The 26,897-nt window shown below is 46.6% G+C and overlaps 1 protein-coding gene across 4 annotated transcripts in view; it reads right to left on the bottom strand.

The window, feature by feature from the left end:
- The window catches only part of KIF26B (kinesin family member 26B), a 478,254-nt gene that overhangs the window by 150,971 nt on the left and 300,386 nt on the right, over window positions 1-26,897 (bottom strand). The window contains exons 1-2 of one of the 4 annotated variants that reach the window (XM_045453193.1): window positions 24,478-24,831; window positions 24,212-24,278 (exon numbers count right to left, since the gene is read on the bottom strand). The exons of 1 other annotated variant lie outside the window; for it this stretch is intronic. In XM_045453193.1, coding sequence (XP_045309149.1) covers window positions 24,212-24,258 — 47 coding nt within the window. In that variant the 5' untranslated portion in view covers window positions 24,259-24,278; window positions 24,478-24,831. Of the gene's footprint in view, window positions 1-24,211; window positions 24,279-24,477; window positions 25,323-26,897 lie in introns of those variants that run through there. 2 more of the 4 variants (XM_045453195.1, XM_045453194.1) reach the window with 2 other exon arrangements.

The following is a 26,897-nucleotide window of genomic DNA, read 5'->3' as shown; positions in this document are numbered from 1 at the left end:
GATCCAGCCATACGAGCCTCCAGATACTCCTGATACACTCCAGCCACAGGGCCTTTGCACAGGCTCCTGCCTTGGCCTGGAATGCTCTGCCCCAGGTAGAGCTAGGCACATGGTTTCCTCCCTTACCTCCTTTAAATCTTTCTTCAAATGTTACCTCATCAGTGAACCTACCCTGTGCACCACGGCGGACTGTACTTTCCAAAATGGCTGCACCGATATATATCTCATCTCTTACACTCTTCCTATGACACGTCATTGACATATCTCCATTGACAGGCATGGTCTATTTTCCTTCTCTTTCAGCCTCAGTGGAACTTTGACATTGTCTTGAACCCAGAATATGGTGGGAATGACCCAAGTTTGGGTCGTAACAGACAATATGGCTGCTACCAGCTCTCTTGCCCTGGGAACCCAGCCTCCATGTTGTGAGGAAGCACAAGCCACACAGAAACGGCCACGCAGAGAAGAGCTGAGGGCTCCAGTCAACAGCCGGCGTCAACTACCAGACGTCTGAATACATGAGCCTTTAGATGATTCCAGGGGCCATACTTCAAGTCTTCCAGCTGAGGCCCAAGGCATTGTGGGCAGAGATGACCCATCCCAACTATGTCTTGTCCCAAATTTCTGAACTCCAGAGACCACGAGGGATAATAAATGATCACTGTTGCTTTAAGCCACTAAGTTTTTGGGGTAACTGGTTGCACAGCTATAGTAAATGAACCACGACCTTGCCCCCAATCTCCTCGTTTCCGTTATCCTGCCTGCCTTAGCCGACCACCCCCTGCATGGCACTTATGTCTTCTAATACAGCAGGTGACTTACTTAGTATTCATGTTGGTTGTTAATTGTCTGTTTCCTGTCTATAATGTAGATCCTGGCAGGGCCAAAGAAGCATATGTATATGTTGAATGAATGAATGAAGACCCAAAGAATTGGGGATATTTAGCCTGGGGAATATAAACCAGGAGAAAAGGGAGGGAAGAGTATTTAAAAAAAAAAAGTCTAAAAAAATTAATAGGGGTGCCTGGGTGGCTCAGTTGGTTAAGTGTACGACTTCAGTCCAGGTCATGATCTCACAGTCTGTGGGTTCAAGCCCCGCGTTTGGCTCTGTGCTGACAGCTCAGAGCCTGGAGCCTGTTTCAGATTCTGTGTCTCCCTCTCTCTGACCCTCCCTTGTTCATGCTCTGTCTCTCTCTCAAAAATAAATGCACATTAAAAAAATTTTTTTTAATGAATACATGCTATGTAGCAGGAGGTATTCTTCAAACAAGAATGCGAGATAACTTCACAGGCTATCTTTCTGAATCTCAGAAAACCTGGTGAAGAAAATAATAGCACTCCCATCTCACAAAGAAATGAGATTTAAAGAGTCAAACCCAGAGTCTTTTTAGTACCTGACCTGAATCTGAACACCCAGCTTCTTCAGATGCTGAGTAGAGATAATGGGCAAGTTACTTCAATTCTGATGTTTATAATGTATACAAAGTGTCTCCAGAGCACCTGGCATGTACTTGGCATTCAATCATACGACCATCGTCCCTATTATAAATGTTATCATTTCTGCATGGTAAGACACAGCAAAAATAGTGCCTACCGTTATACGCTTTTTATGAAAATTAAGATTGCACGTGCAGTGTTCAGTAACAGGAAGTTCTTTTTTTTTTGTCTTTTTTTTAAAAGTTTATATATTTGTTTTGAGTGGGGGGGGGGAGGGGCAGAGACAGAGGGAGAGAGAATCCCAAGCAGGCTCCACACTGCCAGCACAGAGCCCAGTGCAGGGCTTGATCCCACGATCCTGAGATCATGACCTGAGCTGAAATCAAGAGTTGGATGCTGAAGTGACTGAGCCCCCCCAGGCCCCCCAGGAGGTTTAATAGACGGTACTTTGAAGGATTATAGGCAGTGAGGCTAAGACCGAATCTAGGTCTCCCTCCCCCATGTTGCACCACACCATCTCTTACCAGGCAGGTAAAACAGAAAGGCATAATTGGGTTTATAAGTATAAGTGATATCTTTCCAGAAATTAGAGTAACCCATTAGTAATGGGTCTGCTTCGCGAAATAGTGAGCTCTTTGCCACTGGAAGCATCCAGATAGTAGCTAGAAAGGCACTTCCAGGGGGCAACAGGGGAAAGAACGTGTGCATTGGGAAAATCAGATGATTTCCAAAATCTCTTCCAAGATTCTGAAGCAATTCCTGGAAACTCTAGTCCTTTTAGGGAAGCCGTGGTTGGCTTCCATGCAGAAAAACAGAAATGGGGGGAATCCTTTTGCGAACACATTGAAAAATTCCTTTCTGTTTGAAACACGCATTTGAGATAAATACCCATAGAGAACGCCAGAATTTGAAAGATGAACAAAAACCATATTTTACACCCTTATATTCTAGAAGAACATTTTATTTTAATTTTGACATCGTTATAACCAGCTGTTTGATCTGTCTTACGTGTTCCAATTTCTTGCAAGTCAGTAGCTCCCACTCCTACTGTGTAGCACTCCAATGACAGGCAGAGAGGAGAAGGTTAAGGTACAGAAATCATTCATGGATAATTGTATTATCAGTGACATAAAGGAGAGGCAGTCATGAGAGAACAGAAAGAGTGAAGACATTTTGGCTAGACATGTATTTTGTGTAATTAATGCCTTACAAGTTCTTTCTTCCGACGGAGAAAAACAAATGAGTAGGTTGTCTTACAAGATTTCAAACAACAACAAAAAAAGCCCTCCTTAAAACACAATTATAAGCAGTATTTACTTGTCTCGTTCTTACCATGGATAATATCATATACTACCTCAAGCTATTCATCCCGGTACACATCTTTAAATATCGATGATCTTCATTTACTTCTCTGTGCCTTATTTCTTTTATTTCTTTTTTTATTTATTAACAACATTTTAATGTTTATTTATTTTTGACACAGAGGGAGAGAGACAGAGCATGAGCGGGGGAGGGGCAGAGACAGAGGGAGACACAGAAGCTGAAGCAGGCTCCAGGCCCTGAGCTGTCAGCACAGAGCCCGACGCGGGGCTTGAACCCAGGAACCACGAGATCATGACCTGAGCCGAAGTCGGACGCTCAACCAACTGAGCCACCCAGGCGCCGCTCTGTGCCTTATTTCAAGAAAAAAAGAGAGCCTCCCTAACAGGATGAAATTAATATTTACTGAATACCTGTCAAGAAAGTGGTGCTGGGGCGCCTGGGTGACTCAGTCTGTTAAGCGTCCAACTTCGGCTCAGGTCATGATATTCTGGTCCGTGGGTTTGAGCGCTGCGTAGGGCCCTGTGCTGACAGCTCAGAGCGTGGAGCCTGCTTCGGACTGTGTCTCCCTCTCTCTCTGCCCCTCCCCAACTAGTGCTCTGTTTCTCAAAAATGAAAAACATTTAAAAAAATAAAAAAAGGAAAAAGAAAATGGTGCCACGCTAAGCACATCAGGCTAGTGTGAACTTGGCGAGCATTGAAACTGGGGAGCTCAGTTCTTCCCTCTGGGTTCTACCCCTTTCTCTCCCTTGCCTTATCATCTCACCCAGGAGACAACCATCCTAACATATTATATGATGGTATCTGAATTCAGGAATCAGTTTAGAACTGACATGACCTTCACATGGGATGGTTCCTTACTCTGATTGGCCAGATCTACCCAAATCTAAAAAAAAAAAAAAAAATGAGAGAAATAATTACCTGGTAAATTTTATTGGTTTAGTTGGGGGGGAAAACCTTAGGTCTCAGTTATATAGATCAGAGGGGGAATTTATGAGGATTCTTCTTTTTTTTTTTTCTTGGTGCTTGTGTGATAGACTATTTGACCTTCAATTTTCAGAATTGTGGGGTGCTTAAATGGAAAGCCCATCATTTTAAGTGTATCTCATGAGAATTAAATTGGGGCCTACCACCCTTAGTGTCTAGAGATTACTAAAATATTGACCTAACAATCTTTTAAGAATTATTAGCTTCATGAAGCATAGAACTTACCTTAGGGAAGAGGAAGGAATATCAGGCAGTATTGTCATTTTTTAAGGATTCGCCGTCCTTTTTAAAATCCTACATACTGTGTGTTGCTAACCACATTCTGAGAGCACTTCCTTTGATCTGAGGCGGATGTTCAACTGTGAGATGCTCGGATAGACGGGCTTATAAAAACTAAGAGGTCATTCAAGCTCTACCAAATTTGATCCAGGTAATTAAAAAAATTTTTTAATGTGTATTTATTTTTGAGAGAGATAAAGAGTGTGTGTGCGAACGGGGGAGAGGCAGAGAGAGAGAGAGAGGGAGAGGGAGAGAGAGAGAGAGAGAGAGAGAGAGAGAAAGAGAGAGAGAGAGAGAGAGAGAGAGAGAGAGAGAGAGAGAATCCCAACCAAGATCCATGCTGTCAGCACAGAGCCCGATGCAGAGTTTGAGTTGTGAACCACGAGATCATGATCTGAGCTAAAGTCAAGAGTCAGATGCTTAACCGACTGAGCCACCCAGGCGGTCCTGGACCCAGGCAATTGACTGGTGAGACATCAGCTGAAGAACCAACCGCTCCAGAGGAGGACAGGCTGAGGTCCTCAAAACTGCTACATCTGCCAAAGGGAAAGGGTCCTGACCCAGGAGGGGACGACGGTGGTAGGATGTCCACCGTCAGCACATGAAAGACGATCCAAACTTCAACTGAACGTGACAATGGCTGGGGCTGCCATGGGCTACGATGGCTTATCTGCCATCCTAAAATATGTCAGAGCTCTGAGGATGGAGACTGCCTGATAATGAGCAATGACATGACAGATCACAGAAGCTCCTAAGAAATCTGTGCGGTCAATGACACAAGACGGAGAAGAAAATAGAGCCGACTGTAAATACAGAGGATGTGACAAGAACCAGTGGTCTAAGGCGAACCTTCTGGCAACAGTTAAGATATCCACGTGCAAGCAAAGAAACAAAACAAGGGCAACAGAGTGCCAGTTAGGCGTCACCGTGAGAGAAGACCTATTTAAAAGCGCTCTGGCACTGCCGTGAAGCATGCTGGTCTTTCTGGAAACTCTCCAGCAGGGAGTGAGAACATCCTCCTTCACCTTTCCATTTCATAACTGGCTGTCCCTGAGGTCATTTCCATGTCTCCAGAGACTGAAAATCACACGGGTCTTGGGGTTTTCCCCATTTTTATGTAAATGATCCATTTCATCAGCGCTAGAAGAGAATTCGTGACATGACTTCCAATAAAATGTTTAGGAGCAAACCATGGCTGGCCATTAACGTCATACCACGGCGTGTAACACACTACAGCAGGACGCGATTACACTTTGAACATGAATTGACTTCTACAGTTTAATTCATGATACTCACCCACGGTGATAATTTCTATGAATTTACCTTATGCTTAAAAAATTTACCCACTCTTCAACGGCTTGTCTAAGCTGCCGTCATCAACTACTTTAGCCTTCAGGGGGCCTCATCTGTTGCCTTGAAGTCTTACAGCGACTGGTCTTGAGAGTATCTATCTTGTGTTCCGACGTTTGATGAGACGCTGCTTTGAGGTGAGGGCTCTTGCCTCTCTCTCTCTCTCTCTCTCTCTCTCTCTCTCTCTCTCCAGCACTGCAGTATTAACTTGCTGAACATCAGTATCACGTGTCCTTTCTTCTGGACCTGCCACACCGACCCCAGAACTCTGTGCCTTGTTGAGGTGACAGTATATACTACTCAAGTGCTGGGAGATCCATCCAGCCCTTGGGGTTACGACACATGGAAAGTCCAAGCTTACGTAGCCTAGGGTTCTAGGTAATGCTTAGACCTTGCAACAGAACGTCTTATTCTTTCTAAAGTATGTTCCATCCCTGGTCACAGCCATCCTCGCTGCTGAGAAGTTATCTGTACCACAAATGACAGGTTAGAAAAGAGGAAGGCTCCGAAGTTACCAGATCTTATCCACAGTCACAGGACTAGCGATTCTCATCTTTGAGATTAGGATTCAAGCTTTCTGTCTTCTAGGACTGGGGATTTTCCACTGCCTCGTGCTATGATGCAACTTGATAAATAAAAGCAGTTATTTTATTTTATTTGGGCAAAATAAAACCAAATGATAATCATTTGATTAATAATAAAGACCAAAAAAAAAAGCCAGTTACATATTTTTGTATGTAACTCAAATCAAATCATATATAAGCATTTACCAATTACCGATCTAGTTGCCTAGCAACGTACCTTCCTATCACAGGGGGAAAATGTCTCTGCTGAGTGAGTCGGGTCATGCCCAGAATTAGGACGTGAATGGCAAATTATATGAAAATGGCTTCTCTGTCCCTAAAATCCCAACCCAGAGTGAGTCCTTGCCTGACAATAACAGCAACACAACATCTACTGCCACCACGGACATCATTATGTACCACCCCCCATTACCTCCTGCCTCCCCCTCTGTAGACACAAACAGGATGCCGGAAGCTGCTTAGAATGCATCCGAGCGCTCTGGGAACCCAATCGGTCCATCAGGATTTACCGAATGACAGCCATGCACAACACAAGTGTGCAGTCAATGGGCTACAGATATCACAGAAGTCATCTCTGAGTCACCCAGACGCTGCTTTGTGTCCCAGAGTCCACTCCTACGTCGCACAGATGAGAAGAATCCACCCCACCCCACACGGCTGATAACTTGATATCGGCTCCAGAGATAAAGAGAAGTGTGAAGGAGACTGGGGACACCTGGCAGGTAAACCAGCTACCCAGTTCAAGGGCTTCCCCACCAGAGTCAAGCTGGAAGTTCCTCCTGAACTGTTATCCGAACCGCACACCATTCGCCCATACCTGGGGGCACAACAAAGGGTAAAAAGCAATGTTTGAAAACCCATGCCATTGGTAGATGTTTTACCATCCATGTGTGTCTGGAAGTTTTTCACGGTCAGAGTAAGAACGTTACGAACAAATGACAATATGGCTCAAGGCAAAAATAATGGCCGTGACAAGACCCCATTCATAAACCATGGTTTTTACCAAAGCTACTCAAAGTAAAAGCTTCTCCTTTGTGGAAAGCCAGGTCCCTATGAAAGTGTTAGCTGAGCCAAGGTCCTTGTGTGAAAAGAGAAATGCTTTCCTATGTCCAAATAAAGCAGAAGATGTCTGATTAAAAAAAAAAAAAACAAAAAAAAAAAAACAATTGGCCATTGGTATAGAAAGCTAAACAGAAGTACAGATCATGGATTTGTAATTTCCTGGCTGTTGGATTTTAGAAACACCAAATAAACACTCCGTCCGTGGCTTGGGAAGTTCAAAGGGAAGCGTCCTCCGCCTCCGTTTCTGGAAGGTGCATAGGCCATGGTCTCCCTGATGCTGTGGTTTCTCAGGACTCAGCTAAGTGGCTCCGATGTCTACTGGGATTTGGAACACTTTAAGAAAGACCTTCCACCTGTCTTCACCACGGGCTAAGCCCTCTCCACTCATTAGGTTGCCTGTTGCTCAGAACTCACCGTCCTCCAAGCTGTGCTCGCTCTGGCGGCCGGGAAGCAAGGCACTGGACACTGCGGCTAAACTTCTTGGCTTCCCTCGGTATTCTGCGCAAGCTGAGCTCTCATGGAGCGCCTTCACCAGTGAGCACAGTGCCATCTGTAGGAGGCAGGGCCCTGGGGCCCAAGAGAAGGTTGGGGACCTCTGCTTCAATGAACCCGCCCAGAGCCTGATGGTGACCTGGTGCCTGGTGCCTCTGTCGGCAGCCTGGAAACAGGTGGACTTCTCAGTACCCGCATGTCCAGCAGACCTCCTACGTCAGACCTGGGTACTGCCCCGATGGCAAACTCCAGGGCAGGACCTGGAAGAAAACCCTCCCTAGAGACTGGAAAGTTCTGGTTCCGAGACTGAATGACAGCAGCAAGAGGCCTCTTGCTTCGAGCTTCTGCGATCTGTCGTATCTTAAGAGAGAAGACCCTCGTTCTGTCAGGAACATTGGAAGATGGAATAAACCGAAATCATCCTCAGTTCGCGTGTAACAGAAAGGTCTAAAGGAACGCACTACCGATTTGTCAACTGCCTTCGATGCCGTGTGACATACCCTTGAGCTTACGACTCCAGAGCTGGTGGCTTCTTCGCGACCTGCACGTCGTTATTCCTCTCCACACACACCTACAAAGTTACACTCCTACTCCCTGCTCTCCCGGGCTCCCACCTGCCAATACACACCCGCAAGAACTTCGGCAGGGAGGAGAAAACCATCGCGAACACGGCAGTCTGGAGGTACGCCTTCAGGGCGTTCTCTTTGCAGTGTGTTGACTATAGATGCCCTGGATGATGCCAGGTGAAGAGCACCCGCAGGGTGGGCACACTGCCCCATTTCCCTCGGACACAGCCTTGCCCTTGCCTTCTGTCTGAGCTGGTGACAATGACCTTGCACCTGGGTTTGACGACCCAGCATTTGTTCCTATCGTGCAGTTGCTTCCAAGCCCTGGAGCTTGGTCTTTCCAGGCTCCAACCTTGGCCTCCTGGTCTCCTGCCTCCGCCTTGGCTTGCCAGCTTGACTTTTGCTTACAAGCCCTCCATTCCAGCCTGGGTTGATCTCCCTGGTTTTCTTCCTAATTTGCACTCAGGTCCTTATACATTTTGCCTTGTGCCAACTGACCTTCTGGCCATTAATCTCTTCTGGACAGATGATGCCTCCCATCTACAGATCATTTCCTCTGGCCTGATCTGCCCAGCCCAAGCCTGCTTAGTACCAGAGAAACTGCATAGCTTGAACCTCCTCCAGAGCTATACCTTTGCAAACTGGGCCCAATAATACCTAAATTAAAAGAACTGTGAGCACCTAAGACACATGACCCACATAAATGCAAATGTAAGTTTAAAAATCCATCCCCAACTAGATATATATGATTTCCTTTAACCGCCATTACTGGGACCTATCACAAACACGAGTAATGGAGAACCAGCTAGTCTTACTGAATGCGGTGGATGAAACCAGGCAACTACAATGCAGCATTTCAGCTGCCTATAGACAGGAAAAGACAACCACAGGCTAATTCAGGCCCATTCCGTGTGGAATGCCAGTGCCGGATTTTTCTGGGGAGAAACAGTTGTCCATAAAATGTGTGTGTGTGTGTGTGTGTGTGTGTGTGTGTGTGTGGGTGTGTGGGTGTGTACATAGATCTTCTACGGTAAAAGGACTATCCAACTAAAATTAAGATTCCTTCAAGGAATAAGCATATTCCAGATAATTTGATTCCAAGAATCTAATGAATCTAATGTTCTTTTCATTACATCATGCTGCCTTTTAAATGCTAACTCCAGTAGTTTCTAGTTAAGTCATTTATACATATGCTAATGTAATGTGGAAAAGAAGAAATCACATGATTTACCATAAACAAGACAGTCCATTTAAAAGCCAAGGGTGACCACTAATGCCTTAAGTTTTCCTTAATATTTATCTTCCTTGGCTGTTTGGTAGAGAATTATTTTGAAAAGCAGAAGAAACTGAAGGGCAGTTGTGTTGTTCACTTTTTAGGTCTTTACTATTATTTTTTTTTATGTTTATTTATTTTTAAGGGAGGGAGAGAGAGACAGAGCATGAGCAGGGGAGGGGCAAAGAGAGAGGGAGACACAGAAGCAGAAGCAGGCTCCAGGCTCCGAGCCGTGAGCACAGAGCCTGATGTGGGGCTCGAACTCACAAGCTGTGGGCTCACGACCTGAGCCGAAGTCGGAGGCTTAACCTACTGAGCCACCCAGGCACCCCTTTAGGTCTTCATTTTAAAAGAAACAGTGCTTTATTCTCACTTTTCCCGTATTTTGATCATGTGAAATCACAAACTGACATGAGATTACTCACTCCAGAAATAATTTGATGCCTGAAGCAGCAAAGTGCTATCAGGGTGTGAGAGCTAGAAATGGGCAGCGTCTGCAGAGAAAATAAAGCTTTTAATCCATAACTCTTTGCTCAATACCTGTGGCTCTTTCAGAGCAAAGCTAATTAATTGTCAATGCTGGCTGACATGCTCTGTGGTTTGGGGGCTTCTTGGTTAATTAAATTTGAATATAACGGTTTTGTTTGTTAAAGGAAGCAATTGTTTTTCCTCCTTTAATACCAATATTTCTTTTTGTTCAGCAAATTATTTACTATAGTTGAAATTGGAAGGAATCATTAAGTAAGTTATTCCAAAGAACCACAATCTGCATGGGGTCTCTGGATACAGCAGAGGGACAGACTGCCTCTCCCTGACTCTGCTGCAAGGCTGGACTGCCCCAGACCCCGGGGCAGTGGTTTAGACTGCCTGCACCTCCGCAGCCCTGTTAGAGGGTGAGAGGCGGAAACTTACATGCCCCGCCCCCTTTCCTATCGATTCTGCTGCCCGGCTGCGTGGGCTGGGGTCTGTGCAGGTTGGTGAAAACGTGATAAACGCACACGGCGATAAAGTACACTCACCACAAGTGTGTCCAAAAGCCCCGATGCAGAGGAAGGAGGCAACTGTTGTTTTCAGTAGAGAAGTGATCCCCAACGGGACTGACTGCATAGATGAGAGATCACCCCAAAGCAAAATAATTTGTGAAAGGAGAAAGACTCTAAGGTAATCACAGCCTATGTGACTGGAGGGGTGATTCCTTTTGTGACTTTGAATCAAAGCTGCTAACAGTGACCTATCATTTACCTTTTCTTACACCTTCCCACTTACTTGGTTATTTCTGCAGGTGCAGGGTGGTTATGCTACAAAATAACAGGGGAAGGGAAAGGAGGCAGATCTGGGGTGCATATCTTCATTGATAGAACATGTCTTGAGCACCAAGTAGGGACCCCCCTCAATCCCTCTCATTCTGCTATGGCACGTACTGTCCCTAGTCAGCACCCCTGAAGTTGTTGGGGGCTATGCGCACGCAGAAGTGTGTGTGTGTGTGTGTGTGTGTGTGTGTGTGTGTGTGTGCGCGCGCGCGCGCGTGCACAAGTGCATCTGTGTAGTATGGGGACGGAGAGGAGAAGGCAGGGAGAATAAGAAATTAAAAATGGGAAGATAACTCAGTGGATTCCTGTCAATGAAAGTTTCTGCTCCATTCTTCAGTTACTTTTTTTGTCTTGCAGTTAGCAGGTGTTTTTGAAAAAAATTACCAAAAGATTGAACACTGCTACAACCAAAGGAATTCTTTTGAAACAAATTGCAGGCAAGAGAGAAATTTATCAAAATAAATGAAGATTTTGGTTTGAATTTCCTGGCGAAGTCTGTAAAGAAACCTAAGTTAAGCTGCACAATGAACTAATGTTTACTTTGGAAGGCATATTATTTTTAGGGAGGTGAAATCTACGATAGGTAATAATAGATTTTTCATGCTGTGTCTAGTCTCAGTTACTGGAACTCGAAGTTAAATGAGTCCCATTTTTGCAGAATTTGGAGCATGATTATATTATTTATTTTTTACTTTTAATTAAAAAAATTGTTTTTAAATGTTTATTTATTTCTGAGGGACAGACCGCAAGCAGTGGAGGGGCAGAGAGAGAGAGAGAGAGAGAGACTGGGAGACACAGAATCTGAAGCAGGCTCCAGGCTCTGAGCTGTCAGCACAGAGCCCAATGCAGGGCTTGAACTCACCAACTGTGAGATCATGACCTGAGCCGAAGTTGGACGCTTAACTGACGGAGCCACCCAGGCACCCCATGGTTGTATTATTTTAAGTAGCCACACAGGTTTAAAGTACTATCTCAACTTTACTAACTCATTGTTAATCAGAACCACAGCTTTCTGACACTGGATCCCTGGCTGAGAATACAATCTCCAGGTCTGATTTTCTTATCAGGAAAATAATATTTATGTCCTGATAGAGCTTCTAGGAACAGATTGTGCGAAAAGAAGAAAATATCTGTTCTCTAGACCAGGACGCCATCCAGCTGTGTCTGTGAATATACTCAGGTGCAGCTGGACAGAATGTAATTCATGTTACATAATCAATCAAACGATCAATCATCTTCTCGTGTGGATTCCCACGTTTACACAACAGATACACTCTATAAATTGCTTGTAATTTGAGTTATTATAAATTGAATCTAATTTCACATTGATTTCTATTAAAATTTCAGAAGGCATTTTATCTTTATGAATCCTATTCAATTGAGGGTAGCTACGCACACTTTATCTTTCAACGTCTGTGCTTCCCTTCCACTCTGTCAAATACGTAGTCGCCACCAACGCAAAGAGTTGTTCAAAGATGCATAGAAGTGACTCCTAATGTATGACTAACTACCAAGAAAAGGTTAAGAAATACATCAGGTTTTTCACTTGTTTCCCGAGCCTTTGACTTCATCAAGAGAAACCGCTTACTTTCAAGACACACAATTACAGTTTAGATCTTTCTCAGTATTTGGAAATAAAAAAAATATTTGGTTGAGGTTTTCAGATTGCAGAGTCTTCAGCATGAAGATGGCAACTGAAGTCACAAGAATGGACGAGATGGCCAGGGAGGGGCGGAGCAGCATGAGAACGACGAGTGGCCCATGACCGAACCGTGAGGAGCTTCAACATCTAATGAGTGATGCAGAGAGAGGGGAGGGGAAGGCGGAGGGGCCTGTAAAGGAGCAGCAGACTGGGGGGGTGGGGGGTAGGGAGACAGACCGAGTGGTCACCGATGTTAAATGCCACTAAGAGACCAACAAAGACAGCGAATGGAAAGTGTCCACTGGACCAGAACTAATAAGTTCATCACTGACCTTGAACAGAGTCAGAGGAGAGGCCGAGGACGTTTCGGAGCGTTGCGAAATAAAGGGGGGGGTGGCTGAAGAGGCATAGGGAAGGAGGCCTACGCTACTATTTCAAAAAATTAAACAAGAAAAAAAAATGTAAAACATTGCATTTTTAGACCTTAGCTTATGTGCCTTGTACTGAATTATGAGGCTCCAGTGTGACTTTGTTTTTAGCAGGGGCCGATACAAAAGCATCCATAGAAACCATTTCTACAGCTTATGAAAATTAAAGAAAATATCTTTCCTCTTATTATCCATGCCTTTATTTATTCCTGTTCTTCTACAGATATTGACTAAGCACCTACCATCTATAAGTTCCCTGGATCCATTGAGACAAATTCTCTGAGAAAGACTAGAGGTCTGCACACAAATCCTATGTGTCACTTTACTGGGTGAGAGGAATATAAGCCAATAAAAAAGGCACAGGCTTTGGAATCATAGAGGCACGGTTCCAATCCTGGCTTTGCTATCTCCCTGGACACGTATGAAACTAAGGACACCCGGTGCAAGGGTCCGTTGTGAAGATAAAGGACATTACATATGGAAAGTGGCCGCCATCAGAATGACAGGCACGCAGTAAGAGCTCAACCGATGTCTTGGTCCCTTCCTTTCTGAGCCATTAGCTTTTGTTTCCATGAAACTCAGAGCCTAATTAATGTGCAATTGCAATAACTAACTTGGTTCAGGAACTGGCTTCTCTCACTCCCTCCTTCTTACCTGGTTTCCTATATATGTTTCTGAGATCTAATTTCCTTTACAAGCCACTTACAACCTTTCTGGGGAAACTTAAACAAATGTTATCTGGAACTACTCTGCTATTTACTGATCTTCTAGGTGAATTTTTTGCTTCCTATTTTCATCAAGGTTGCTAAGAGAAGCTCACATCCTATGTCATACTGTAGGATAATATTATATCAGTCAATTCTTGTAGTTCTTTTTTTTTTTTTTTGGAAAAATTTTTAATGTTTATTGTTTGAAAGAGAGAGAGACACACACACAGAGTGTGAGTGGGGGAGGGGCAGAGAGAGAGGGAGACAGAATCCGAAGCAGGCTCCAGGTTCTGAGCTGTCAGCACAGAGGCCGACACGGGGCTCGACCCCACGAACCACGGGATCATGATCTGAGCTGAAGTCGGATGCTTTGACTGAGCCACCCAGCTGCCCCCCTTGTAGTTATTTCAAAGTCACTTCAGTTGGGGGGGGGTCCAAATTAGTTAAGTGTTGCTTTGATTTTAGGGAGCTAGGTGATGAATACTCCAGGCTCAATCTAGACTAGAAAATCCCTCACGGGGGCTCGCAGGCCCACGATTCTGACGGGCCTCCAGGACTCCGCAGTGAAGTGTGGGTGGGGCAGGGTTACGCGGAGGCAGCTTATGACTCAATATATGCTTCAGCAAACATTTATTTAGTGTTACAGTACTTTAGGACTTCAGAGTTCCTCCAGAGGCAGAAAAGAGAAACAGCCAAGGGTATAACCTGGGGAGCCAAACTATCTGGGTTCAGATGTGCTTTCTGCCACTCACAGCTCTGTGGCCTCGGTCAAGTGCCTTAACTTTTCCGTGCCAGTTTCCTCAGCTGTAAAACAAGGTATGAGAGTCGCTACATCTCATGGAGTAGTGAGATTAACAGATAGATAGACGGGGGCGCCTGGGTGGCTCAGTTGGTTACACGTCCGGCTTTAGCTCAGGTCACGATCTCACGGTTCGTGGGTTTGAGCCCCACATTGGGTTCTGTGCTGACAGCCCGGAGCCTGGAGCCTGCTTCGGATTCTGTGTCTCCCTCTCTCTCTGCCCCTCCCCCACTCACATTCTGTGTCTGTCTCTCAACAATAAATGCATGTTTAAAAAAATTTTTTAAATATATGGGGCGCCTGGGTGGCTCAGTCGGTTAAGCGTCCGACTTCAGTTCAGGTCACGATCTTGCGGTCCGTGAGTTTGAGCCCCGCATCGGGCTCTGGGCTGATGGCTCAGAGCCTGGAGCCTGCTTCGGATTCTGTGTCTCCCTCTCTCTGCCCCTCCCCCACTCACACTCTGCCTGTCTCTCAAAAATAAATACATGTTTAAAAAAATTTTGAAAATATAGATAGATGCTATCTATCTATATTTTCTCTCTCTCTCTCTCTCTCTCTCTCTCTCTTAGAACAGTTCCTGCCCCATAGTACATACCCAGTGTTTGTTACAATTATTATTATAATTCAATATTAATATGAAAACTATATCTTAAGTGTTTCTTTTTAGAGATTTGTTCCCATAAGCTTCTAAATATATAAATAATGGAAAACAACGTGAAGGCCACACCTTTCGGCCCTGCTCCGAACACTGCCCACCAGGCCTTCTCAACGTTTCCATCGACTCTGTGATACTGACTCTGATGCGTTTCAGGTCCCAGGCATCTTGAATACGACTTTCGGCCCTGCTCTTGGCTGGGAGGGCCTTATTTCTAGCTAAGAAAGGTCAGGAAAAAAGGACCCTCTCAATCTGAGGGTCCTCTGTCTTGGCGTCTTCTACAACCTTAAATCAGACGTCAGGCACAGCTTGGTCAGCGTGGTTACTTTTGCCTGAAAACCACCAGCTGAAGCTAGATTCTTAGGTCACCCGTGCGTCTTCAGCCTTTGTGTGCTAGAGGTGAATTGCTTACTTGCTAGTTGCTCCTCTGATAGCATGTCCTCGTGCCAGAACAACCAGGGGCAGGACCAACAGTTATTACCTGCACTGACACACTTTAGGTAGTGTCCTGGGGCCCTCAGAGAGCGTGTGCGCAAAATAAATACATATACAAAGCCAAAATGCTGTGTTAAGCGAACTAACGCAGTTTAGTTTAAATTGGCCCACAAATGAAATCGCGTGTAGACAGTATCACTTTCCTGGATGCGCTGGAAAGCAGTTGTCTGTGCCACTGACCGCCATGTTTCCTCGCACCAGCCCAGCACCTACCAGCTGTGGTTCCTGGTGAAGAGGAGTGGCCGAGAGTGTCACTGCCGTACTGCGTCTCACAACTGGCTGTGATTGCTTGTGTCTTCCTCACAGGGCTGAAGACGCCATAAAGTCGGGAGGCACGTCCATTTGTCCCGCTGCTGTGTTCCCAGCGCTGTCCATCCTTAACAACCACTACACAAACATGGATGGTTGAATGGGAGACTGGCCCCCAAATCACCAACCCTGAAGGAGAAAGTCTGGCTCCAGATCTTGACAGAGTCACCCCTATGGTCCTCACACGCTTCCCGTCAATGGAAGAACTTGGAAACCATGGTCTAGGTGGAGGTGACTTTCAATTGAGGGTTCCTCCAGCCCAGGGGTTCTGCAAGGCTATGCTTTGGGTCATAATTGGGTGTACTGGAGTTTCTAAACACTTCCAGAATAAGACTCGTCAGGTTATATTAACAGGTTCTCCATCATCTGTGGGGAAGGTGATTATTTTTATTTGTAGGGGCTCTAAAATAAGACTGCTTTTTATTTGTTTTTTTTTTTAAGTTTATTGATTTTGAGAGAGAGAGAGAGACAGAGTGCATGGGAGGGGCAGAGAGAGAGGGAGAGAGAGAATCCTCAGCAGGCTCCGTGCTGTCAGCGTAGAGCCTGATGTGGGACTCCAACTCACAAGCCATGAGATCATGACCTGAGCTGAAACCAAGAGTCAGATGCTTAACTGACAGAGCCACCCAGGTGTCCCTGTAGACCGCTTTATAAAGGGTGCAGCACAGAACAACCTTCTGAGAGACCACCCCCCCTCCCCCGGATTCCTGTGTTTTTGCTTCTCTGCCTCCATACCCACACCCTCACTCATCCTTCCTACGGTGTCCACAAGGGAAGGCACGCGGTCAGAGCTGATGCTTAATATCTCCTGCTCCGGTTCAAGCCCGTCTACAAGGGCGAGGACTTTTATTTGTTTTATTTATTGCCAAGAATGGTGCCTGGTACAGAGCAGATACTCCATCAACACTCATAGAACGAGTGAATGAGTAAACAGATTTTTTGGTTTGTTTTTATGGTTTGCCAGCTTCTTAAATGACGATCATCAACGAAACATTTTGTGGTGTGGGATTTTGCAGGCTATTGTGTTCATAAAACAAATATAATTATTGTGTTCATTATAATTATTTTTTCCACATCATTATTAGTCTGTGTCTCACATATGTCTTAGCAAGGCTTTGAGGGAGGGATGCTTTTTGAAGCTGCCTCTTGAAGGAAATATCTTCATCGGATCCTCTGTGAGTTAAAGACTGTAGACTTCTGGTTTATAAGGTTAATTCCAAAAGTCAATTTGATTAGATGGTTCTTTTTTTCCATTTCTGACCTTTAGAAAAGAAACCATTTGTTGCCAGGCTAGCTGGGGAGGGCTCTCTTTTTTTCCTCCAGAGGGGGCTCAAAGTCCACATTTCCTTGGCCTATCCCTGGGGTCGTTCTCATGATATAAAGCCTTTAGGTACCGCTCCCATTTATTGTTAACTAACCGATGAATCTGGGTGATTCTGCTCTGCCTTTCCCCAGAATCAAAACACGGGTTACACCGAACATTCAATTTTACCTTTTCCCTCTCGCTGGATACTCAAAACTTCTCAAATAAAACAAATGTGACCGTGGAAGTCCACATTAATAGAGCAAATTCTCTACTTCGGGGCACAGTCTTCCAAAATTTGACTTGGAAACAATTTCTGAGCTTTCCATTTCTGAGAGTTTCCATTTCTGAGCTTTCACAGATCTGTTTCATTATCTATTTATTTTGAGAGAGAGGGAGAGACAGACTCCCAAGCAGGCTCCACGCTGTCAGCACAGAGCCCGACGCAGAGCTTGATCTCATGAACCGTGAGATCACGACCTGAGCTGAAATCAAGAGTGGGATGCTTAACCAACTGAGCCACACAGGTACCCCTCTCTCATTGTATTTTAAAAATAACTTCCTGTCTACATTCTCTACACACATGTCTTACCTCCTCACAGAACAGGCAGCTCCTGGAGGGCACCGCCAGTATCTCATGCAAATATTCATCCTACATGTTGCAAGGGCCTTACGAACATTTGTTGAATGGAAAACACAGGTGTGCAAATGGGTCCAGGAACGACTGTGGGAGAACGTGGTGCTTGTTACCAACTCCGCTTCCGGATGTCAGCACCGGCTCCCTTCCCAGAACGCTGGTCTTCAAGGATTTGAAAGTCAGCAAAATACATGACCCCCCCCCCCCAAAGGACTCTTCCTGCCCTGAAACGCTATTGCTTCTGTAACACTGTGACATACTATCCTACCCTTCTTTGGTGTTTTAGAAGGCTCACCAGCCTCTCCCAGCATCATGAATTTTGGGTGTGCACCTTAATAAACGTAACTGATCTGCTGAATGCTGGTGTGGACGACGAATGTTGAAATCACCCGCAAGGTACTCTAAGTACTTCTAAGTCACTACTTCTGACTTTTCAAGGGAAATCAAGTTGTCTGGACTCAATCTCCTCTTCTCTCCTGAACGGCCTTTCCTCTTTCCACCATGATACTCACAAATGGACACACAGACATCATGAGTACACAAGTAGTCTAGGACCACCCACCCAGTCAGTGACAGAACCAAGGTTCACACACAGGCGTGGGTCCTACGTCCTCTCACTGTACCTGACCCACAATCCGCTGTCTCCAATTTCCCGTCTCTTCTGACACAACCCTTTACTCATCACCCCCATCCCACCGTCCTATTCAGTGTGATCCATCACTCATCTCAGCCTCTTGTGAGAATCTGAAAAATACAGTGGGCCCAGAACACCAGTTTGAACTGCACAGATGTACTCATACACAGATTTTTTTTTCGATAAATGTGGTCCTGTAAATGTATTTTCTTTTCCTCATGATTTTCTTTTTTTTACATATTTTTTAATGTTTTCTTTATTTTAGAGAGAGAGAGACAGAACACGAGTGGCAGAGCAGCAGAGAGAGTGGGACAGAAGATCCGAAGCCGGCTCTGCATTGATTGTAGGGCTGGAACCCACAAAACGCGAGACCATGACCTGAGCTGAAGCCGGACACTTAACCAACTGGGCCACCCAGGCGCCCCAATGCCTTATACTTTTCTTAATAACATTTTCCTTTCTCCAGATTACTTTATTGCAAGGACACAGTATCCAAGAAATGCAACATACAAAATATGCGTTCATCGACTGTTTATGTTACTGGGAAGAATTCTGGTCAACAGTAGACCAGTAGTGGTTACGGTTTGGGAGAGTCAAAGGTCATATGCAGATTTTCAACTGTGCAGGGTGGAGGTGGGTGTGTCAATGCCCCTAAGCCTCACACTGTACAAGGGTCAACTGTATTCAATTTTAATCCCCACGTAATTCCGTGACACTCATGCACAGTCATGCTTCCGTGTGTGAACAGAGACTCAGGCCAGTTCTTCTGTCTGAAATTGCCTCCTATCCCAGCCACCTGTCTCCTCATCCACTGAGACTCACCTCTAATGCATGGGAGTCCCTCCCCACCACCCAAAGGAGAACTTATTCTTTTCTTCCATAATCTCTGGTCGTATTTTGCTAATAGAGCCACTTTGGGGTTTATCATAAAGTCTCACAGCAGAACTTGTGTCGTAAGCACCCCTCTCCTTGATTCACCCGTGAGTTCCCCAAACTGCACACAGGCCTGTAACATATCGGACGCTCGGTGAATGGTTATGCACCAAATATCTGCTCCCTGCCCCAATTTGTATCGGCAGGCCTGCATTTCAAGTCAGATATACAGGAAACCGTTGATCTTGGTTAAGCTCCCGACCGAGTTTTCAACATGATACAACAGAGATTGCAAAAGTGTACAGATTTAGTCGCCGTTGCCAAAAGCTAAAAAAGCAAAAGCGGGCATGTTTTTCCTGCCTCCATTTGTATATTCGCATTCAACCCTGTTCCTATTCCAAGTGCCACACTGCAAAATTTTTGCCTACACTTAGCAACCAAAATACCCAGAGAGAAAGCCCCCTGATGGTGGCGGGGGGCGGGCGGGGGGAGGAGGCAGAGGTCTTTAGAGAACAATTAGCCCAGCCTCCCTCCCCACTCCCCGGCTTTGAGTCCCCAGTATCCAGGGACAGTCTGGCAACTGGAACTCTGCGTTCAGCTGACAAGAATGTGCAAATGACAGTTTTGGCTGTCAGGAAGCTTATTACCTAAGCGAGGAGTTTACATATTTATGAGCTGACATCTCAGATTTGTGGCTTTGCGGAATGCTTCCATTTCCCTTCCGTGCGGCCAGTGGGCAGGGGGAAGGCCTTGAGGGCTCATGACCTCACCCCCACATCTCCAGCCCAACCCCGGGGTTCCGGGCTACCGGAGGCGGCTCATTTGTGCAGGTAGCCGAGAGCCGGAGGTGAGTGAAAAATGAGCCTCCCCACTCCTGGGCTGGACCCGAAGAGGTGAATCACGGATCCGCGGTGTACTCTCTCGAATAGCAAAGGCAGCTGCAGTGAGCTTTTCCAGATCTGTGTGTCGTATTAATAGACGCACCCCTACAGAGACGTCTGTGACAAAGCCTGCTCGTGGAGGTGACCTCAGTCGAACCTCTGGGCCATCCTGTGGGTGTGCACTGGCCCCTGGGAAGGACTATTTCTGGCCACTGGGAATGACGGACTATTTCTGGAAACCTGCTTTTCTCCCCATCCCGCAAAGAACACCTTTTCTGAGAGAAAAAACGGCCTAATACCTAGAAGGGGCTCCTTTCATCGTGGACCAGAGTTCGAGCGAGGTTCAGGAAAACCGTAATCTCCCATGTGAGGGCTGATAACGTGCAGCAAAGACCCAAATAGGAGGCTGGAATCCAACCCTGGGGTGTCAGGTTCCAAAGCCCTAGCTCCCTGCTTCTGTGACAAAGAGCGGACCCACACGGCAAGGGCAGTACAAAAAAAAATAAAAAAAGGATATTGTTTTGGCTCACTAAAATTTTTTGAATCTTAGGACCCCCAAAAACCCGCCTAAAATATTGGCACTAAAAGTACACTATGTCTCCTGCAACCTTAAAACTAAGGGCCACCACACAGCACTCTCCACTGATTTAAGCCTTTCACACCTTCTTTCTTTCCTTTCCTTTCTTTCTTTCTTTTTTAATTATTTATTTGGAGAGAGAGAGAGAGATGGGGGAGGGAGGAGCAGGGATTCTCCATCCCTTCCTTCTTTCCTTCATGCATCCATTCGGCAAATGTCTATGGAGTAGGTTCCTGGCCTTAGACACCAAACACAGAGCTTCGAGAGGCGGGGGTCAATGTCAAGGTGATTACAGGCTAGCGAGAGAGGCAGACGGGCAACAGTGATGTCTCTGTGGTGACGAAGTCTCCGGTGAGAGATGCGGGAACCACAGAATTACAGAGCAGGGGCCCTGACGCAGGCACAGGGGATCAGGGAAGGTCTCACACAAGAGAAGAAGGAATTAGCCAAGACCGGGAGGGACGGAGGGCAGGCCAGGTTGAGGGCCAGCGTGAATCTCGATAGGGTAACCTGTGTAGGGAAATGGAACTATTTCCATTTCTGGAGACGGGGAAGAAGTGATAACGTCCTCAAGGTCATACAAGTGGTCACCAACAGAGCCGGGACTAAAGTACCCAGGTCTTGACTCCTACTCCAGTACCCGTCTTCCCTAGGATCCCCATCACTCAGGATCGGGGTCCTCTGCTGAAAGCACAGGAGAAAAGGAGGACGGCGTCACCAACAAGGACACGGCAGGACACCGTGCTAAGCACGCGTTACCATTGGATTCTTGCAAAATCTCACGAGGTAAGATTTTATGCATTTTACTGACGCAAAGAACAGAAGCTTAGAGAAGCTAAGACATTTCCTGCTCAGTGGCTCGAATGTGCATACAAGGATTGGTTCTGCGGAACGTAGATGTTCTCGGGGAGCAGCCCTTCCGCGGGCTCCTAGAGGAAGACGAGAGGGCGTGTGGGACAGAAGGCAAGGCTTTCCTCCGATCAGGAAGACTTGCAGAAGCATTTTTCGCAGGTCGGATTTCTTTTCCAAAAGTACTGAAGACAGGTGTCCCCCCTGCAGTCTCTCCAAGGGAACAGGTGGGAAGACGGGGCCGAGAATGGATGTGCTGTGTCAACATGGCACACGTCTCTGCAGCCAAGCACACCCGGAACCCTAGAGTTCCCTGCGGTACAGATGAGCCACCGAGGACCCGCGTTCTGGCAAGAGAGATCCTCAAAGATGTAAGACTGCCGGCCATAGGCTCACACAGAGGGCAAAGACAACAACTAAGGACAGCGAGGATAACTCTTCTGCACTTTTCTTCCGAGCTGAAGCTCTGAAGACCACATCTGCTTCTAGAAGCTTCCGTAAGCACCCAACATTTAGATGGGACCCGGTCGCTAAAGAAGAAGGGAAAACACTCTCCCCCCCCCGCCCCGCCCCCCAGGACTGTGGAGCCCAGCGAGACAGGGGGCAGTTCGTCCTGAACAAGCTTTCTGCAGAGCACAGGGCCGAGACGAAATGCAAGGTATTGACCAGTTTAAGACTCGTTCACCCACTCGGCATTATCAATTCGGCCCTGCGTGCTTAACAGAACTTTGCCTGAAACTCCTCAGAGGCAACCCACCTCCTTCGCTTTCTGTGTCTCACCTTGGCTGCAGTATTTTTTTTTTAATGGCTCAGCAGTTTTACTGATGTCTCTCAGACTGTTCGCTATCAGCATATCTGGCCCCCACTGCTCATTCACCACTGAAAAGCACTCTCCACCCTCCGTGCAAACCCTGCCCTTGACAGCTGGTCTTTTTTGCCCTAATAGGACACACAGGAGATCCCTGGGGGACCAAGGAGCTGCTCTCCAGGGACGCTTCCAAGGGATAGCGAGGCACGGGGGTGTCGAGGAGGAAAAGCAGGAGCGGCTGGGAGTTGCTTGCTCTGTAAAAGTGAGCAGGAACTCGAAAGATGGGTCCTTATTGGCTTTTAAAAACATTTCTGGAGAACCCTCCCTCCTTTGCCCGAAATCCAAAAGCAGAATGGAAGAATCTGTATCTCCACGAACCCAGGAAGGCTACGTCGGTTATCTGCGTTCACGGGGAACCGACACCAAGGATGGGAATTGGGTAAGAGAATTATTCCCTTTCCAGTCCGACCTTTTTTTTTTTTTTTTAGTGATTTTTCTTTTCCCTGCATGTTCCGCCTCAGCTTTTTCACTCCCCTCCAAATCTCTTCCAGATGCGCTCGTCTGACGGAATCCACATAAACAAGAAACCAAAACAAAACAGCACAAGATCGAAAGCGTTTCCCCTTGCGATACAACCACTTCATGTGCAGAAAGGCGCTCACGTGACCCTGCCAACATGTGTTTTCTGTCTCAGATTTCCCTTGATAACAAAGGACATATTTTAAAAGGCGTGGCCCTAGGTATATTTGCCCAGGCAGGAATCCGAGAAGGGTTTGGGGATTTCGTGTGGTTTTAGGCTGGTCCCCGCAGGTGCTCAGCGCTCTAGCCCTTGACGATGTTAAATGCCAATCAATAAAGTTAGGAACACTTTGGGTTAGGTTTGTAAGATATGATCTCATGCAGAGCTCACAGAACTGATTTAATATTCAGGAATTAACAGAGCTCATTCAATTCCAAATTTGGCAGCTCTGTGTGTTACATTACAGTGCTCTCTCTGTCCAGAGCTGGGCAGGGCTCGCTAAAGGGAATCTTTAGAGGAGTCTTTCATGATGTTCCAAGACTCAGAGGGAAGGACGGAGGCAGCGATGCGGGGGGGGGGGGGGGGGGGGTGTTGCGCAATAGCCCTGCCCGGGGTCTGGATGTGATGGAGAGAGAAAACCGAAGGTCACTCAGAAAAGCCCATGGCAGCATCACTGTTAGAAACCACACTTCCAAATCTCAGCAAGTTTTAGGAAGAAGATGCTTGTATTGACACTCTCGTACAGACTCTAAAAGGAAAAGTTGCCACTGGCCATAAAAAAATGCCAGCATTGTATTCTGCCGTCCTATGGAAGTGACTTTTGATCTTAAAAGTCTCCTCGAATATCCTGTTTTCCTAATCAAGAAAGCTTACGTTACTCTTTTCATACACAATCAACCTCATTTCAAATTTCGAAGAAAAGGCTAAATCATACTCTTTCGTTTCTAATCTTTTCCGGTAGCTGTTCCTTTCTCCTGCGAAATAAATGGACTCTGGTTTTCAGGTTACAGTTTTTTCCCCCTAAGACTGAGCGGTTTAAATGCTTACATGAAGCCTAGCACGGAAAGCACAGACTGGCGATGGCTAGAATTCAAATTGCCAGGGTCCTGCAGGTCTATGGTGACCAGACATTATACGCTAGAACGGGAGGTGTTCTGTCTCCAGAAAAGCTGAAATAGAACAGAGTTGACATTTAACCTTGGTGGGGGGGGGGGGGGGGAGGGGGATCAATCTCATATGTATGTGGCCAGAACGGGTTCTGAAAGCCACAGGCTACCTTCATTTTTATGACCCTGTGAAGAGAACACATTTCAATTCCATCTTTGATTCTACAGGGAGCCAATGTCAAATATTTTAGCAACTCCGAATAGTCTGATTATGGCAATGACTGTCAGTTCAAAAACCTGGTTCATTTATTTCCCCTTCCAGCCTTACCCTCCGGGGGATGTTTGCAGATTTTGTATCAGTAGCTTGTGTCTCATCTGATCTAGCTGTACGTATCCTGCAAGTCAATAGAAAAAGAAGAAAGCTCGCGTCATGTGGACCCTCCTAACTTCTTTGGAATACTTGCTTGCTACGTGTTATTTTCACTTTTCTCAGAAGGAAATTCACGGGAAAAGTTAAAGTAACAACAACAACAACAGCAAACCACAACTAAGACAGACGGTCTAACCACAGGAACATAGATAGCTGTTACTTACGCTGCTTTCCAGTCCATCATCAGTGATAAATCATGGCTAAATAATCAAGTGCAGGATCCATGTTTTCACGTCTGTTAGTAAATAGCTCCTTGCAAATGTCTCTTGCAGATCTGGGGCCATCTCAGGAGGAAGTAAGGCAGAGGGAAGGTAAAGGAGGAAAGGCTGGGAAATTCTGAAATCCATGGGGGTCTGGGAGTGCTCAGGGCAGACCCTGGTGAAACATTCCTGTGATTCCAGCCTTAGGCTAAACCTCGATCCCGGCCTCCCTGAGCTCTCTGCCACCTTTCGGGTCCAGCTCAGCCCCTGCTGCCACATTGCATCCCCCTTCAAGTGCAGGGCATGGAAGGAAGAGGAACTCACGGGGTTCTGCCCATCGGCGCTCGCGAGCACGCTTCTCAGGGGAAGCCACACCAGTTTCTCTCTTGTCTGCTATCTCAGAGCGAGAGGGAGGGAAGAGCAGAGGCAGGCAGGGAGGGAGGGGGAGAGAGGCAGAGAGGCAGAGAAGAGAGGAGCTTCACTAATAGAGACCGGGAGAGAGAGAAACACTTGATGAAACTCCCATTAACCCACAGTAGCTTAGGAATTTTCTGAGCACGGCAGCCGCAAAACAGACGATCAAAATCCAGTGTTTAAAATCTTTAACCATAGATCCGTGTACACCCATGTGGTACAGACAAAGCCAACAGAACCAAGGTTCTGGATACGGGCGGGACTCCACAGGCAAGTACTTGCAGACGAACTGATGCAGGCACGGGTCCCCACGAGAATAATACCTACGTGCATATATTTCAGTGGGAATGTCTAGTCTCGCAGTTTACACGTCTTAAAACTATTCAAATGCTCTCGGGAATGGAAGTGCAGATCAGACAGCCGGGGCCCCTTGCCTCTGCTGTCCTCTCCAGTCGTGCCTTCCTCCGCGTTTGTGGGGTTCCTGTTTCTGTTCCCTTGCTTCACGAAGCCTTCGAAAAGAAGAGGGTAGAGAGGCGAGGCAGGGGGCTTTCAGGGTGACCGTGAACTTCGCATGCCACGCTCCACTGTTCGCGGCGGCATAGCACAGAGCCAAGGCACGGCTCTTGCCCGAGGGAGGGGGTGGCATGGGGCAGGGACGCGAGGCACACCAAAGGGGACACCGCCACAGCCCAGGGGCAGGTGGTGGCTTGCAAGGAGAAAGAAGTGACAGCTGAGGGGAGCCGAAGCAGGAAGCTAGAGGCAAGAAAGGCACAGATAAGGCACGCTGGAGGCGTGGCCATGACCGTGGCCGTGGACAGCACAAGGCGATTCCTCCTGTTCCCGACAACCCTCCCCTCCAGACCGTGTTTCTCTTAAGTGTGGTCCCAATCACCTGCATTAGAAATACCTGGTGACAGTGTGTCAGCGATGCGGGCCCTTGGACCCCACCCCAAAGATGCTGACGGAACCCGTGGGACCAGACTCTGCATTTTAACAGGCTCCGCAGGCGATTCTGATGCGGGCAAAAGTTTCAGAAGACTGTCATCCTCGCCAGTGTTGAGTGAGGGGGTGAATGAATGAAAACCTGAATGGGGCTCAAAGAGATGTTGACGGATCACCCGTGGGAACGCCGTGGGGTTGGAGCCAGGAGGGAGGATCCAAGAAGCAGAGTGCACGCTCGGAGGAAAGGCCGCTTTCCCAGCATGCCGTGCTTTCCAGCTCTGAGACGACACGAGCTGTCGCCTTGGCCTAGAACTCTCTTCTTCCCCAGCCAAGTTATCCACAGTCTCACCCCCTCAGAAGCCTGTCTCACTCTCCCAGGAGCCGCCAATGGTCCCAATCACATCTCGTCTGTATTTCTCTCTGCAAGCACCTTTATGTTGTAAGTATTTATCGGTCAGTCTTTCTGCCCTGTGAGATGATGACATGCTATTTCATGTAAGCCACATGGTCTCTCGATCGTGCTACATCCCCAAATTCTGGATGCAAAGTAGGCACTCGATACACGCGCGTTAATTAAACGGCTGACTGTATCCTAAGAGTATTTCTTAACCTAGGTGGCTGGGACATAGGTGTTTGCTCCATTATTGGTCTTTAAACTGAGCACCTAGCTATGGTTCACATATTGTTTTGTATGCACAATACACTTAGCAACAAAGAAGAAATTTTAACTAAGTCGTAACATCTGGGATTTCGTCTAGAAAGCCAGGACTTCGTGGAGAAGGAATAGAAAAAAAAAAAAAAAAAAACTGCAAAGAGCCAACCTAAAAAACGAGGTTCAGGAGAGAAGAAGCCAAGAAAACACCAGAGTGAAGCGAACCAGATGTGTGATATTGTGGAAGGGGTTTTTGATAAACGGACGTTTCTGGGGCTACAAAAAGGTGCCATATTTGTGGGCAAATGGTGGCAAAGGGATGTCCTGAACAGAGATGGGCTGCTTAAAGAGAGGGAAGGGCTTGCATTAACTCTCC

This window comes from Leopardus geoffroyi, chromosome C3 (genome assembly GCF_018350155.1).
Source record: "Leopardus geoffroyi isolate Oge1 chromosome C3, O.geoffroyi_Oge1_pat1.0, whole genome shotgun sequence".
In the NCBI taxonomy this organism is placed as follows: Eukaryota; Metazoa; Chordata; class Mammalia; order Carnivora; family Felidae; genus Leopardus; species Leopardus geoffroyi.
This window is presented reverse-complemented; position numbering and strand designations above follow the sequence as displayed.